We start from the raw sequence: 16,501 nt of genomic DNA on the forward strand, positions 1-16,501 counted from the left end.
AGATGTCAAGGCATCAGTCAGTTTCCCAACACTCCTTACTGATTCTCTGGACATGTCTGTCTGTTAGCTCCATACCAATCAACAGGAACATGTGTTATAGTCAGAATATAGTGACAGGGCCAAGTAAATCATCCAAAAACATTCACCCAAAGCCTTTCACATACATTTAGTAGAATTCTAAATTGGGTAGAATTTGTATATACCTATTTCCATATTTGAAGAACTAAAGTTGTAGATATCATGGTCAATCTGCCCTCTGTTGCCTTAGTTATGTTTATTGCTCTGTGTCTGATTAATGAGTAAGCCAGGATACAAAAGGAGAGGGCGTGGAGGTCTTCTTAAAGAGGAAGACATTGTGTTGTCTGTTCACACTGCTATGCTTTATCTTGGCCAGGTCGCAGTTGCAAATGAGAACTTGTTCTCAACTAGCCTACCTGGTTAAATAAAGGTGAAATAAAATAAAATTGTAGTCTCCCTCATTCAACAAAGACTATTATCCCAGGAGGTCAACCTTTTCTCTTAACCTTCCATTTGGCGTTATAGACATGTAAGAGACAGTTTATTCAATTCTAATTTGCTTGTTTTAACTTGCGAAGGACATTGCATTTTGGACTGGGGGATGACACAGGTAAGTCATAGTTTTGTTTGCATGTACAGTACCAGTCAAGTTTGGACACACCTACACATTCCAGGGTTTCTCTTAATTTTTTAAAACAATTTTTACCATTTACCATTTTTCTACATTGTAGATTAATAGTAAAGACATCAAAACTGTGAAATGACACAAAAGGAATCATGTAGTAATCAAAAAAGATAGTCACCTGGTATGCATTTCAATTAACAGGTGTGCCTCGTTAATAGTACATTTGTGGAATTTCTTTCCTTCTTAATTCATTTGAACCAATCACAAGGTAACTGTGGTATACAGAAGATAGCCCTATTTGGTAAAATACCAAGTCCATAGTATGGCAAGAACATTTCAAATAAGCAATATATATGTTGCAAAAAATATGTTTTAAAAAATTTAAGATATTTGTCCTCTGAAGAGGGGGGGTGGTGGAGGGGTTAATAAAAAAATGAATAAAGACATAAAGGTCAGTCAATCTGGAAAATTTCAAGAAGTTTGAACGTTTCTTCAAGTGCAGTCGCAAAAAACATCAAGTGCTATGATGGAACTGGTTCTCATGAGGACCACCACAGGAAAGGAAGACCCAGAGTTACCTCTGCTGCAGAGGATACGTTAATTAAAGTTAACTGCACCTCAAATTGCAGCCGAAATAAATGCTTCACAGAGTTCAAGTAACAGACACATCTCAACATCAACTGTTCAGGGGAGACTGCGTGAATCAGGCCTTCATGTTTGAATTGCTGCAAAGAAACCACTATTAAAGGACACCAATAAGAAGAAGAGTCTTGCTTGGGCCAAAACGACCAATGGACATTAGACCATTGGAAATCTATCTTTTGGTCTGATGAGTCCAACTTTCAGATTTTGGTTCCAACCGCCATGTCTTTGAGAGACACAGAGTAGGTGAATGGATCTCTGCATTTGTGGTTCCCACCGTGAAGTATGGAGGACGAAAGGGCTATTTGACCAAGAAGGGGAGTGATGGTGTGCTGCATCAAATGACCTGGCCACCACAATCACCCAACCTCAACCCAATTGAGATGGTTTGGGATGAGTTGGACCATAGAGTGAAGGAAAAGCAGCCGACAAGTGCTCAGCATATGTGGGAACTCCTTCAAGATTTTTGGAAAAGCGTTCCAGGTGAAGCTGGTAGAGAACGCCAAGAGTGTGCAAAGCTGTCATCAAGGCAAAGGTTGGCTACATTGAAGAATATAAAATATATTTTGATGTGTTTAACACTTTTTGGATTACTACATAATTCCATTTAATAGTTTTGATGTATTCACAATTATTCTACAATGTAGAAAATAGTAAAATAAAGAAAAACCCTTGAATGAGTAGGTGTGTCCAAACTTTTGACTGGTACTGCATATTGTACTGTTGTCTGATAACGGTTCTATTTGCAGATAGACTTCATTGTTCCCCATTTTCTGACATGGTATTTACATGGAGAGATATTCATCTTTTGTTTTAGACTGGTGATGGATTCTGCCAGGAGGCCCTGTTTCATAACCGTGTGTTTGTGGGTACTGGCAACCACCTGTTTTCCATATTCCGGTATGGCCATAAATAAATCAAATCAAATTGTATTGGTCATATACAAATATTTAATGAAGTGATTATGAAGCAATTGTATAAATGCTAGGGTAAAAGTAGTGTCAATAGAATGCATTATGGCTGAAGACTGAACTACACTAGAGGAGGTTTTGTCCAGTTGTCCCCAAAATGTCCAATGTCAGTGTGTGACGTTGGTTCTGTGTTTGTGCCAGGCTCCCAGAGCCCCAGCCTGTGGGGTAAGAAGGCGGTGTTCTTGGGCCGTCCATGTATGTGGCAGCTGGGTAAGGAGTGTGTAATGCCCCTCCTGGAAGAGCTCAGTGTGTGTGTGCACCTGTGCCGGAAGATCGCGACGCCTGAGTGGACCGGCTTTGTGTACAAGGCGCCTGGCAACAGGCAGGTAGAGCTGGGGCTTGCAGGCCGGGGAGGGCTCCTGGTGGCATGGCTGTTTGGGCAGGAGTGGTCGGTACCAGAGGACCTGCCCCTGGAACACTGGCAAAACGTCTGCCTCACCTGGTCCAGCAACTCCGAGAGGCTCAGACTCTACATCAATGGGAGCAGTCGCCTGGACGCCCACGTTAACGCCAGCCTGTCCCGGCAACTGGCCCACAATGGCACCCTGACCCTGGGGGTGTCCCATAACATAGTAGATGGGGTGATGGAGTTTGAGGATGGGAAGAACTTCCTGGGGGACATAAGCCTGTTCAGGATGTGGGGGCGGGAGCAGACGGCTGAGGAGGTGAGGGCCCATAGCTGTGCCGATGGGAACGTGGTAAGCTGGGACACCCGTGACTGGGACTACCAGAGCTGCCTACCTGAAGATGACACTAGCCTCCAGTGTGGTTAGCTTCCATACTTATTGTCTTCTACTGTATTCTATTTTGAGTCCTATTGAGAAAGTCAGCCCTGGGCACCATTCTATTCTATTCAAAAGGCCCCACTGAACAAATGTACAGTGAAGTGGAAAACATGATTGTGACAAAATATGTATTCTTTGAGTAAGTAGGGAGATTTCATCCTCTTGATATAATGTGTGAGGGAACATTTGTAGGTAATGTGAGGGAACATCTGTATGTGATTTCTATAATGGAATATCTGGTTAATGCCCTGTCTCCTCCGGTTGGATTGTCTCGGTCACCTTTCTTAGCATGGTCAATGTTCAAAATTAAAATGAAGGCCGTCATAGCACAACGGCACCCTCTTGACAAGCCTGTCAATTCCCCAGAGGACATCATACGCAAATGGGTAAGAAGAATGTGATAAAGGATTGCTTTTTCCATTACATAAAGGTGCCATGATATTCAATCCCAGTTGAATATGAACCATATTTGTCTCTTTTGTCATTTTCCATCAGCTGGGGACCATATTTCTTGGGAACATTTCTGTGCGTGACATCTTTGTGTCATCTCCATCTCCAAGGTAGTTTCATGTGTAAATTCAACGGAACTGTCCATTGGAATATAATGTAAAGCATTGCTTGAATGGGGAGGGTGTTTTTGTATGTGTGTGTGTGTGTGTGTGTGTGTGCATGCGTATGTGCGTACGTGTGTGCAAGTGTGCGTGTATGTTTGTGGGTGCTTGTATGTGAGTGTACTATAGCGAAGCCATATCTATATGAGAAACCAACACAAAGAACAAAACTGTCTAGACTTTCAACATCTTGTGTGAATATGATGATGTGTGTATGTGTGTGTTGAAGCAACCTAGAACATTGAAATGAACACTGCGTGGACACATGCCCCTTAGCCTAATCTCTAGTTTTATCTGTGTTCCCACACAGCCAGATCTGTCAAGTGGGCTATAATCCTAGTTTGCGAAACACAGAGAAAGCTCAGGTACGTCACTGTCCAGTGCCTCAATTTGATTTTCCATAACAAGGATTGCAATATCCTCAGAGAAGCACCGTGCTGATAGGGACAGCACTGAAGGGCTCCAGATAACGTTGTTATTCAACAGGACAGGCAGGAAACTGTCAGACAGGCTTTCATCGTAAACCCTTTTGTCAGGTCACAGACGAGGGGAAAGGTAAACTCATGAACAAGTGGGAGAATTGTAATTAAGAGACCGTACAAGTTAGAACTAAAATCATAAATATGTGTTTGTTTCCAGGAATCAAGAAAAATGGAGTTCAACTCAACTTCTGACAAGTGGTATGAGGAGAATGCATAAGGATGCATGAGGATGCATAATGGACATTATAGTTTCTAGTCTGATGCTGTGTTGCTTCACTGTAATGTCTCTCTCCATAGTGTCAGCTGTTTGGTCTATGTGAGTGTTAGTCCTGAGACTGATGTTGGAGCGGCCCAGAATGATATCTTTGGAAAGCTGAGTCTAGCCTTCACCTCTGGCCAAGTCACCCTTATTGCAGACCCCAGCAGCCTCCGTGTACGACCCATAGGTGGGTACACACACACACACACACACACACACACACACACACACACACACACACACACACACACACACACACACACACACACACACACACACACACACACACACACACACACACACACACACACACACATACAGTACCAGTCAAAAGTTTGGACACACCTAGCTGTACAAGAGTTTTTGTTTATTTTTACTATTTTATATTTTATGCATATAGAATAATAGTGAAGACATCAAAACTATGAAAAACACATATGGAATCATGTAGTAACCAAAAAAGTGTTGAAAATATATTTGAGATTTGAGATTCTTCAAAGTAGCCACCCTTTGCCTTGATGACAGCTTTGCACACTCTTGGCATTCTCTCAACCAGCTTCACCTGGAATGCTTTTCCAACAGTCTTGAAGCAGTTCCCACATATGCTGAGCAATTGTTGGCTGCTTTCCCTTCACTCTGCAGTCCAACTCATCCCAAACTATCTCAATTAAGTTGAGGTCGGGTGATTGTGGAGGCCAGGTCATCTGATACAGCACACCATCACTCTCCGTCTTGGTCAAATAGCCCCTGCACAGCCTGGAGGTGTGTTTGTTCATTGTCCTGTTGAAAAACAAATTATAGTCCCACTAAGGGCAAACCAGATGGGATGTCGTATCGCTTCAGAATGCTGTGATAGCCATGCAGGTTAAGTGTGACTTGTTCTAAATAAATCACAGACAGTGTCCCCAGCAAAGCAGCCCCGCTCCATCACACCTCCTCCTCCATGCTTCATGGTGGGAACCACAAATGCGGAGATCATCCGTTCACCTACTCTGCATCTCACAAAGACTCATCAGTCCAAAAGACAGATTTCCACCGGTCTAATGTCCATTGTTCATGCCTCTTGGCCCAAGCAAGTCTTTTCTGCTTATTGGTGTCCTTTAGTAGTGGTTTATTTGCAGCAATTCAACCATGAAGGCCTGATTCAAGCAGTCTCGTCTGAACCGTTGATGCTGAGATGTGCCTGTTACTTGAACTCTCTGAAGTATTTCTTTGGACTGTAATTTCTGCGGTTGGTAACTCTAATGAACGTCTCCTCTGCAGCAGAGGTAACTCTGGGTCTTCCTTTCCTGTGGCGGTCCTTATGAGAGCCAGTTTCATCATAGCTCTTGATGGTTTTTGCAACTGCACTTGAAGAAACTTTCAAAGTTCTTAAAATGTTCCATATTTACTGACCTTCATGTCTTAAAGTAACGATGGACTGTCATTTCTCTTTGCTTATTTGAGCTGTTCTTGCCATAATATGGACTTGGTCTTTTACCAAATAGGGCTATCTTCTGTAAACCACCCCTAACTTGTAACAACACAACTGATTGGCTCATTAAGAAGGAAAGAAATTCCACAAATTAACTTTTAACAATGCACACCTGTTAATTGAAATGCATTCCAGGTGCCTACCTCATGAAGCTTGTTGAGAGAAAGCGCAAGAGTGTGCAAAGCTCTCATCAAGGCAAAGGGTGGCTACTTTGAAAAATCTCAAACATAGCATATCTTTTGATTTGTTTAACACTTTTTTGGTTACTACATGATTCCATGTGTTATGTCATAGTTTTGATGTATTCACTGTTATTCTACAATGTAGAAAATAGTAAAAAAATTAAGAAAAACACTTGAATGAGTAGGTGTGTCCAAACCTTTTACTGGTACTGTACATATTCACATATACACCTACAAATAGCATGCCCACACATGCACATGGATTCAAATGGATTGCACATTCATATTTTTGCACGCTGTTATGCACACTGTTGTGTAATATCTTGCTCATTCCTCACAGGGGCTTTCCCCAACGCAACAGCTTCTCCTCCCACTGACACCACTGCTGGCTCACCAACCAGCACCACTGCTGGCTCACCAACCAGAACTACTACTGGCTCACCAACCAGCACCACTGCTGGCTCACCAACCAGCACAACTGCTGGCTCACCAACCAGAACCACTGCTGGCTCACCAACCAGAACTACTACTGGCTCACCAACCAGCACCACTGCTGGCTCACCAACCAGCACAACTGCTGGCTCACCAACCAGAACCACTGCTGGCTTACCAACCAGCACCACTGTTGGCTCACCAACCAGCACCACTGTTGGCACACCAACCAGAACCACTGCTGGCTTACCAACCAGAACCACTGCTGGCCCACCAACCAGAACTACTACTGGCTCACCAACCAGCACCACTGCTGGCTCACCAACCAGAACTACTACTGGCTCACCAACCAGAACCACTGCTGGCTCACCAACCAGCACCACAGCTGGCTCACCAACCAGCACCACTGCTGGCTCACCAACCAGAACTACTACTGGCTCACCAACCAGAACTACTACCTTCTCACCAACCAGCACTACTGCATCAGGTGACACAGTTCTTTCATAAAACATAAATGCTGGACTGCTGTGCACTAAGGAGGACCTGAAATTGGCTTCCATTCCATTTTCACCAATCTATTCTAAAGAAGCTGGTTCCTTTCTTGTCTGTAGACCCTGGCTCTCCTTCAGAGACACACCAACCATCCATTGGAGTGCCTGCAAATCCCACTGGCCTGTCTACAACCAGAGAATCTTTAGACTTCAACTCAACAAAACCTGGTCAGCCAATATGACACATTTGATTACCTGTCTGCTAACGCTACAAATAAGCTTCATTGTCATAGAAAAATATCAGTGGCTCTAAAATAAGTTTATTTTCCATAGGTGTAAGACCTAGGTTGAGAGATGAAGGCTGTTCAAATGTACAATAATTTCCACTGTTATGCTGTTATTAGGCATTGCATCCACCTTCTACAGAGTTAATGTGAAACTGAATATGACAACGACTGTAACTGGCAACGGCCCAGGGGAGACCATTCAGAAGTGGGTAAGAAACACAACAACAACAGCATCGGCACTGGAGGATGATAAACGTACAACAACATTCTCTTCAGCCTAACGGTCGACACAGCGTCTTTTTGTCTGGGTTACAGGTTCAGAGAAACCTTGGGAAAGTCAAGATGAACGTATTAAACATCAATATTTTAAACTCGACTTATAAGTAAGTCCTGGCATTAACTGCATTATGACATGCTGTGTAGCATAAGAAAAATAAGACCCTGAGGTGTGCCTTTTAACGGGGGCTTGTTCCTTGTGTTTTTGTTGTAGAGTCAATGATCATAAAAAGATTCAAGAACTGGAGATGGTGAGGCTGTTTTAAAAACAAATGACTGTATCAACATTGGAAATTGATTTAGAGTGTAACTACATTTAATCATAATCGCAGCAGTAAGGAACCAGTTATACTATTGTGAAAATTAATGAGCATAATCTTTATTACCACACTGTAAGTTTATGGCTTTCAATATGAGTAAACATTTTATTGCCCACTAGTCATGAATTGTTTTTGGTTAAGTAAGATGTATAGTGCATATTTCATTGTGGTGTCTTCTCTGTTAGACTGCTGAGCTGAGACATGAGAAAAGGTAAGAGATTATAAAAAAGGTAAGAGATGATAAGAATGGAAAGAGATGATAGAAAAGTTAAGAGATGATAAGAATGGAAAGAGATTATAAAAAAGTTAAGAGATGATAAACAAGGTAAGAGATGATAAGAATGGAAAGAGATGATAAAATAGTTAAGAGATGATAAAATAGTTAAGAGATGATAAGAATGGAAAGAGATGATAAAAAGTTAAGAGATGATAAGAATGGAAAGAGATGATAAAATAGTTAAGAGATGATAAGAATAGAAAGAGATGATAGAAAAGTTAAGAGATGATGAGAATGGAAAGAGATGATAAAAAAGTTAAGAGATGATAAGAATGGAAAGAGATGATAAAAAAGGTAAGAGATGATAAAAAAGGTAAGAGATTCTTTTAAAAAAAGTCAAAAAACAGTTGCCATTTTGTTATGTAGACTTGATAGATATTGATACCAACATGTTGTGTTTTGTTTTTCCCCAACTTGTTTTAGTATGCTGTTGACATTTCAGTAACCATTTTTTTTACTGAATCTGTTTTTTAAAATGTACCTTTTATTTAACTAGGCAAGTCAGTTAAGAACAAATTCTTATTTACAATGACAGTCTATCAGGGAACAGTGGGCTAACTGCCTTGTTCAGAGGCTGAACAACAGATGTTTATCTTGTCAGCTCAGGATTCAATCCAGCAACATTTCAGTTACTGGCCCAACGCTCTAACCACTAGGCTACCTGCTGCCCCAGGTTGGTCACCAGGTTGGTTTTGGGTTTTCATCCCACATTTTATCTGTAGGTTTAGATGTACCTTCCAGGTTGAGGATGCTGATGCACGTAATGTCACGACCACTCAAACACTCATCACTGACCTTCTCTCTGGGAACCATGTTGATGAAGAGATCCAGGTTGACCGCAGAGATGTCCACGTTTCACATATAGGTACAGTATGGCTGACCTTTGACCTTTCCTCCATCTGTATTCGATTTTCCAATCTATTTTAGAGTGAATGAATGGTGTCCACCCAACTACTGTCACCAATCATACTTTCTCAGATCATACTTCCAAGAGGGAGGCATGGAAGAAAGAAAGAAAGAAAAAAAGAAAGAGAGAAAGAAAGAAAGAAAGAAAGAAAGAAAGAAAGAAAGAAAGAAAGAAAGAAAGGAGGAAATGAGGAAAGGAGGAAAAAGAGAAAGGAGGACGGAACGTGCCTGACATATTAACCTATTTTCCCCTCTCCAGATCCTGGGAGCTGTCCTAAGGACACCCATGAGAGTTTCTGGGGCGTGTATAAATGGCCAATCACAGAGGTCCAGGTGACAATAACTATGATCTGTGAGAAGAACCTTGGATCAAGGGCTTCCAGGAAATGGTGAAGGCCCAGCTAACGTTACATTTGCAATAATGCTTGTTAATTGGGGTCGGGAAATCTCATGGCTGTAGTGGTGATGGTGGGAGTACCATAAATGATGGTTTATATAGTAGGTACTGTGAAGTAAAATGATGTGCATTATATTCCATGGTATTGTAGTTCTTGTTATCTTTATTCAAACAGTTTCTTGCTGAATCATCTTAGCGCTATACGTCTTTCTGAGGATTCAGAATATGTCTTTTAACCTGTTCAATACCAGAGCTGTGACTACGGTCAAAGGGCAAGATCATATTTCTATGGATAAATCTCTATGTTGCCATAGAGACGGCTCAGCGAAGAGATCCTTCAAATGTCTTCTAGACACAGTGCAACCCTGTCACACACGCTCTTACCTATGTGCACACAATCACTCAGTCACAGAGATGACACTGGTGGATCTCTCAGTGCGAGCAAGAATCAATTTCCTTCAACTGAATTGGGTGGACGGAACGCCTCTGGTGTCAGAGTGAAACATTGTCCTAGCGTGTATTATGCTAGCAGTGATACATTATGCCAATGTTTATTTAGCCTACCAGTGGAAGGTTGTCTGCAGGAAGTAAACATTGAAGGGAAAGAAAAGGAACATCACCTATAATTGAAAGAAAGCCCTTTGACTTACGTTTCCCATGATGCCTCCGTAGTCCACCCTTCTCCCTGAAACGTCAATACACAAAATCTTTTTAATCATCGTAAAAAGAGGTGTGCAATTATGCAAAATAGTAACAAATTGTTTATTGACAACAGATCAGAACAAGACAAGACTGGTCCTCTCGTCTTCTGCTCATTTCACCTTCATCTCTTTTTTCTCCTGGCCCCCTTCTTCCCTTTAGTGAGTTAGATGGAGTGACTGAGAAAGCCAAATGGGCTAAGCCAAACCTGAAGGCATGCAAGCCGGTAATCACCATCTCTGATCTGGATAAAGTCACCGTCACAGCAAGTAAGAGCCTTGTGCAGTCTAAATACCAGTCAATAGGTTTTGGTGAAATAACAGTAATTTGTTATGTTGTACTGTAGCTATGGCATGCATGTTCTTCCCTAGCCTCTTCCCCTGTGTTTTTCAGTAGTATTATATTAAAATATTCCACAGTGCAGTGTGCTACATAACATTGGACTTTGTGTCTTTTCCTCCCAGACAACTCAGCAGATGTGATGGACATGATTAAGGACCTCCTGGGTGACGAGGGGGACCTGAGTGACTCCCAGCTGGCCACCGTGGTCCAGAAGCTGGATGAGGTTCTGTGGGTCAGCACGGTGACCCCTCAGCTCGGCAGAGATATTGTCAACATCGTCGCTGACATCCTGGTGTCCAATTCTGACCTGTCAGCGGTCGCCAATGAGTAAGGGGAAGGGGCAATGGGGAGAGGGAATATGGTTGCAAGATTTCATGTAATTGTTCCTTATTTTCTGATGTCACCTGTGTATTTTCCTCCTCCTCTGCTGTTCTTTATGACAAATTTGTCACTCACATTTTCCATCATGTTCCCAACAGAATTCTGGGTATCACAGACAGCATTGGGGACCAGATGGATTTCCCCGAGGAGTCACTAAATGTGACCGTCCCTTCCCTGGCCCTCTCCATGTTCAACGTAGATCCAGAGCAGTTCCAGGGCCTCACGTTTGGTGTCTCCTCGTTTTCGACTGGCCTTGTTCCAGAGGTAAAATTGTAACATGACCCTATTGTCTGGTCAAGCACTTTCTGGATTTGACTAGCAGTGAGTATCACAACTCAGAGATACAGTGTCCATGGTCCAGCAGCGCAGCCAATTTCCTGTCCTGTCAATATGTTCATATAAATGTCCCGTTCTTTATTGCTCCCTGTGATATACTGAGCCCTTCCTACTAAAAATAAATGACATAATTAACTGGACTGTTTTTATTCCATTTAAATGAGGACATGTCCTTAAGGGAACAGAGAAATGTGTGACACATGTAGATGTTATATGACACATGTAGATGTTATATGGAAAAAGGAAAAGATAAATAATCCTGCATAACAGCAAATGTGAATTATTATGTGGAAATTCCAAGTTTGACATTTCCTGCACTGCAGAAAAGCTCTCCTGCAACAGGGTGATCAAATTAAGATCCTACATCTGTAGCATTAATTTCAACTGTGCTGAAACAGCAAATAGTAATGAAAATATGATGATTTACAGAAACAAGAACAGTGTTTATTCCAACATGTGTCCATTGTTTTCATTGTGGTGCAATGACCTTTAGTTCCATGATGAAATGTAGTTATATATGTCCACTTGAATAAATCATTGTACATGCGTTTTGATGATTTGTACACCACTTTCTTTTATAGACCTATGTCAACCAGACGTTCTTGAGTCGGCCTTGTGATGGCACAGTTGCATCCATCTCCCTTCCGCAGTCCCTTCACAACTTCTTCCCCCAGGGAAACAAAAAAAATAGAGTTCAGTTCCACTTCTATGGCATACAAGAGCTTTTCAAGGTACCTGGTTAAGAATGACTTGATGTCATTAACAACGTATGAGGTGCATCATGATTTTTGGTTAATTATTCATTAATAACCTTTTACCTCAGTGGGGTAAATCATGGTCACACAGAGTGTTTCTTGGTAGTCTTAAACAAATCTACTCCGAAACAAAAGTATACACCTCACACACAAGGTTATGGCTTAAAAAAAGAAGACACCTGTACCATGTCAGATATAGAGTTGAAATGTATAACATTTTGAGTTTGCATCCCAATATTACACTTAATATATATCACAGAAAACTGAAATATATATATTTTTAAACGTTTGACATAGAAACAGCAAGTTTTTTAAAGTAATTTAAGAAATTATGAACAATATTAATAACGTTCCACCCATGAGGCCACTAGAGGGCGATGTGGTCACTTGACTGCAGGAAGCTATGGAAGGATGGCTTATTTCGAAGGGAAGCTTACAGCAAACATACAGTAGTTCAGTGTTAAAGGTTTTATGATCATTCACAGGACCCAGCAACCAACTGGACGCTGAATAGTTATGTGGTGTCTGCCAGTGTCAACAACAGCAATGTCAGCAACCTCAGGGATCCCGTGGTGGTGACACTTCGTCACCTCAAGCCTAAAGAGGTGAGGAATGAAAAATAGCTTCACCTTACCACTGAACATAGTGATGTTTCTGCTTTAGAGCCTGACTAGCTGCACCCTTTGCTTCCCCAACAGAAAAACGACAAGGTGGAGTGTGTGTACTGGGACTTCCAGAAGAACAATGGGAGCGGTGGATGGGACAGCAACGGCTGTGAGACACTTCCAAGTATCTCCGCTTATCAGACCACCTGCCAATGCTACCACCTGACCCATTTCGGCGTGCTCCTGGTGAGTCACTTTTGTCGTCGACTGAGGGAAACAAAAGACATTAGTGCACTGCATCTGGACTGATATGAGGCTCCTATTGACCTTTGGCCTCTGTGGTGTCCTACAGGATGTGTCCAGGACTCCTATCGGTGAGGCTGACCAGGAGATCCTGACGGTCATCTCTTACCTGGGCTGTGGTGTGTCCTCCATCTTCCTGGGCATCAGCCTGCTCACCTACGTGGTCTTTGAGTAAGTCAGCATCTGGACAGATAGTCAAGGAGGCAGATTCATGGATGGGACAGACAGGGCAGACTATTTGGTGATATTACTACACACTATGTTCTCTACTTTTCTGTAGCCTTTCACATCACATTCTCCACCTCTCCTCCTTTCTCTCTGTGTCATTGGCTTATTTCTTCCTGTGCTTCATCTGCCACTCACACTATTCTTCTCATTCTCACCGTCTTTCCATTCATCTCCCAATATATATATATTTTCTCTCTCTCTCTCTCTCTCTCTCTCTCTCTCTCTCTCTCTCTCTCTCTCTCTCTCACTCTCTCTCACTCCGTCACAGGAAGCTGCGTAGCGACTACCCATCTAAGATCCTCATCAACCTTTCTGTGGCTCTGCTGGGCCTGAACCTAGTCTTCCTGCTGGACTCCTGGCTGTCCTCCTTCGGCAGCTACGGTCTCTGCATCAGCACGGCAGCCACGCTCCACTACTTCCTGTTAGCCTCATTCACCTGGATGGGCCTGGAGGCCATCCACATGTACTTCGCTCTGGTCAAGGTCTTCAACGTCTATGTCCCCCTCTACATCCACAAGTTCTGCGCCCTCGGCTGGGGTAAGGCAGTCTGAAGCAAAATAAGGACACTTGTATTAAAATATTTTAGAGCAAGAATTGTATGACTACAATTATCTTTTTTTATTTGCTTGTCTCAGAATAACATTCTAATATGTGTTGAGAGCCTTGAGTGAATAAAAAAAAAAGGTCATTCAATTCAAGGTAAACGACAGTGATTTACTTTCCTTTTCGACACTTTTGTATTGTAGTCAGTGTTTGAAACGTTTACACAGGCCCTGATCTAACGGATTGGCTGACCATGTTTGATGAGGGAATAGAATGAAGAGGTAAAGTTCTCTGTCTCCACACAGGCATTCCTCTGGTGATTGTCAGCATGGTCCTAGCCGTAGAGAAGGATGCCTATGGCAATGTTCTATCTGAGGCCTCCCTTGACTCTCTACAGGGCTCTGAGCCATTGTGAGTGTGCTGCACGGCCAGTTGACCAGTGTTACTGATTCAGGTTATTGATAGGGGTGTGTGGCAGTTCATCACATCCATGTTATTAATCATCTCTCCCTTTCTCAGCTGTTGGATGCAGAGTAATGTTTTCTTCTACGTCACGGTCGTGTCGTTCGTGCTGCTGGTCCTGGTTTTTAACGTGGTCGTGTTCATTGTGGTTCTGGTCCAAATCCGCCACATGCAGACCAATAAGCCTGCAGCAACAGGAAACAAGCGCTGTGTCATGCATGATTTTAGAGCAGTGGCCAGTCTCACCTTCCTATTGGGTCTCACCTGGCCAATAGCCTTCTTTACTTGGGGACCAGCCAGGGTCCCTATGCTCTACCTCTTCTCAGTCCTCAACAGTCTGCAAGGTAAGGGGACCAATATAATAGTGTCTATTGTACAAGAAGGTATGGAAGAGAGAGAGAGAGAGAAGCCCCATTATCTCCTCTCTGTCTTTGTTTCAGGGTTCTTTATCTTTGTGTTCCACTGCCTGATGAAAGAGAATGTGAGGAAGCAGTGGAGGATCCATCTGTGTTGTGGCCGATTCAGGCTCAATGACTACTCAGGTACAGTCGATGGACCTCCAAGCAGTTTGTCTGCTAAATGACTCAAATGTAAATGTAAATATGGTTCATAGAGAGTGTTCCTGAAGTTGCTTCATTTTTACCTTTGACCCGGGTTTAGATTGGAGCCACTCCATGACGATGGGCAGCAAGACCAAGCAGAACCAGCTGGTGCACCGCTCTCCATCTGTCAAGTCTGTCAACACCTCCTCTAGGAAGATCTCTGATGACTCCACTACAGCTAGCTGTAGCTCTGGCACACCCTACCAACAGGGGGCCTAGTCTACTGTAGCTCCACCACGGGGCCTAGTCTAGCTCCACCAGGAAGCCTAGCTCCACCAGGAAGCCTAGCTCCACCAGGAAGCCTAGCTCCACCAGGAAGCCTAGCTCCACCAGGGGGCCTAGCCTAGCTCCACCAGGGGGCCTAGCCTAGCTCCACCAGGGGGCCTAGCTCTACCAGGGGGCCTAGCATGGCTCACAGGACAGGGACACTGAACTTTACACAACATGTGCTATAACATCCTTCATCTGAAACAATGGGAAAAGGTTGAGTTCAGGACATCATAGCAGACACCTGAGTTCAGTCCATTCTGAATTGCACTGTCGTATGTCTCTCTGCAGTGCAGTCTCAACTTCCTCAGGAGATAAACATAATCTAGGTTTAAGTGTTAGCCTGTTCTGTGCATTAAAGGACACAAACTCTATGAATGATGTGTATTGTAAGTGGACTATTGTTGTAGTAAATGATCAATATGTTGGTACCTTGTGCATTCTATCTGGTAAATTGCATTTCTCTTCTCCATAATGTGTTTCTGTTTATCTTTTCATGATGTTAAATTAAAAACTTTTGCAAATAAAGAAGAGGAATGAAAACCTTGAAGTGTAAAGAGTCAACGACACTTCAACACCTTTCTTGACTTCACAGAAACCTATATTTTCAAAGCCTCATAATGTAGGCATTCCATATGGGCTGTCTCTCACCATATCAACAGGAAACAATCCATGACATTTAATGAAACACCGCCATCTCTAAAAGACTTGAAGGTTGATGAATGTGCTTTGTTTAGCATAGCGGGGAATCTTTTATTTTCAGTCTTTTCTCCATTTCTCCATCTAAAATACACCTTATGAATAGCACTCTTCCCACACTTGCATTTTGACAGAAAGATAAGGCTACGTGGTCCATTCAAAAGGTGCCGAATGTAAACGCGGGGACATTTCAATGGAAAGACATCTGACAAGGAGGATCTGTGTCAAGCATATGACAGCATAACATCTCATGTTGTTTCAGCTGTATGGTTACAAGGCAATGTGTCCTTGTGTTGACTAGTGAAACGATGTCTGCATCACATCTTCATTGGTGGCTGGGACTTTCATTGTAGTTCTCTGTATGCATATGGAATAACGTCTCCTTTTCTAAAGAGAGCTGTTTCAAATAAGAATTTTAAGTCTACTATAGAATATTCATTTATTGCATTATTGCAGTTACCTTACTGTCTGGAAATGGTCAGCTGTCTGGATTCTGCCCGTCGGAAAACATCTATGCTGAGCATACAATGCTTGTCTTAGATTGACATGAGGATTATTACTTGCACAGTGCACAGAAAGTAAGATCATGTAAATATCACAAAGCAATAGCCATTCTATAACCATGCTATTGTTTATTTTAACCCTTCCAATATCAAACTGCAGATATTTCCAAACTTTCCCATAAACTCTTATTTAAAAGTGAACAGACGTTTTTGGCAGTGCAGTTCACTAAGGAATGTTTTTAAAAGGTGCTGCAAGTGTGTGGAGGAACTTGTTGAGTTACATTCTCATCATACCGAGTTCATAGCGCGTCACACCCTCCTTCCCGACGTCTACTGCACAG

The 16,501-nt window shown here is 42.5% G+C and overlaps 1 protein-coding gene across 1 annotated transcript; it reads left to right on the plus strand.

Moving 5' to 3' along the window:
* The first annotated feature begins 385 nt into the window (after positions 1–385).
* LOC118372133 (adhesion G-protein coupled receptor G4-like) lies at positions 386–15,475 on the plus strand. Its single transcript, XM_052488317.1, has 28 exons — positions 386–628; positions 2,103–2,185; positions 2,398–3,024; positions 3,330–3,427; positions 3,537–3,601; positions 3,963–4,017; positions 4,292–4,332; positions 4,432–4,580; positions 6,390–6,968; positions 7,093–7,200; positions 7,377–7,468; positions 7,575–7,642; positions 7,750–7,786; positions 8,041–8,066; positions 8,855–8,997; positions 9,298–9,427; positions 10,297–10,403; positions 10,599–10,803; positions 10,956–11,121; positions 11,775–11,924; positions 12,434–12,553; positions 12,647–12,799; positions 12,906–13,027; positions 13,353–13,621; positions 13,933–14,038; positions 14,147–14,433; positions 14,530–14,631; positions 14,750–15,475. Exons 2-28 carry the CDS (start codon positions 2,110–2,112, stop codon positions 14,908–14,910), a joined length of 4,242 nt encoding a protein of 1,413 aa, XP_052344277.1. The 5' UTR covers positions 386–628; positions 2,103–2,109; the 3' UTR covers positions 14,911–15,475.
* Positions 15,476–16,501: the final 1,026 nt, after the last annotated feature.

The sequence above is a fragment of the Oncorhynchus keta genome, chromosome 30 (genome assembly GCF_023373465.1).
Source record: "Oncorhynchus keta strain PuntledgeMale-10-30-2019 chromosome 30, Oket_V2, whole genome shotgun sequence".
Classification (NCBI taxonomy): domain Eukaryota; kingdom Metazoa; phylum Chordata; class Actinopteri; order Salmoniformes; family Salmonidae; genus Oncorhynchus; species Oncorhynchus keta.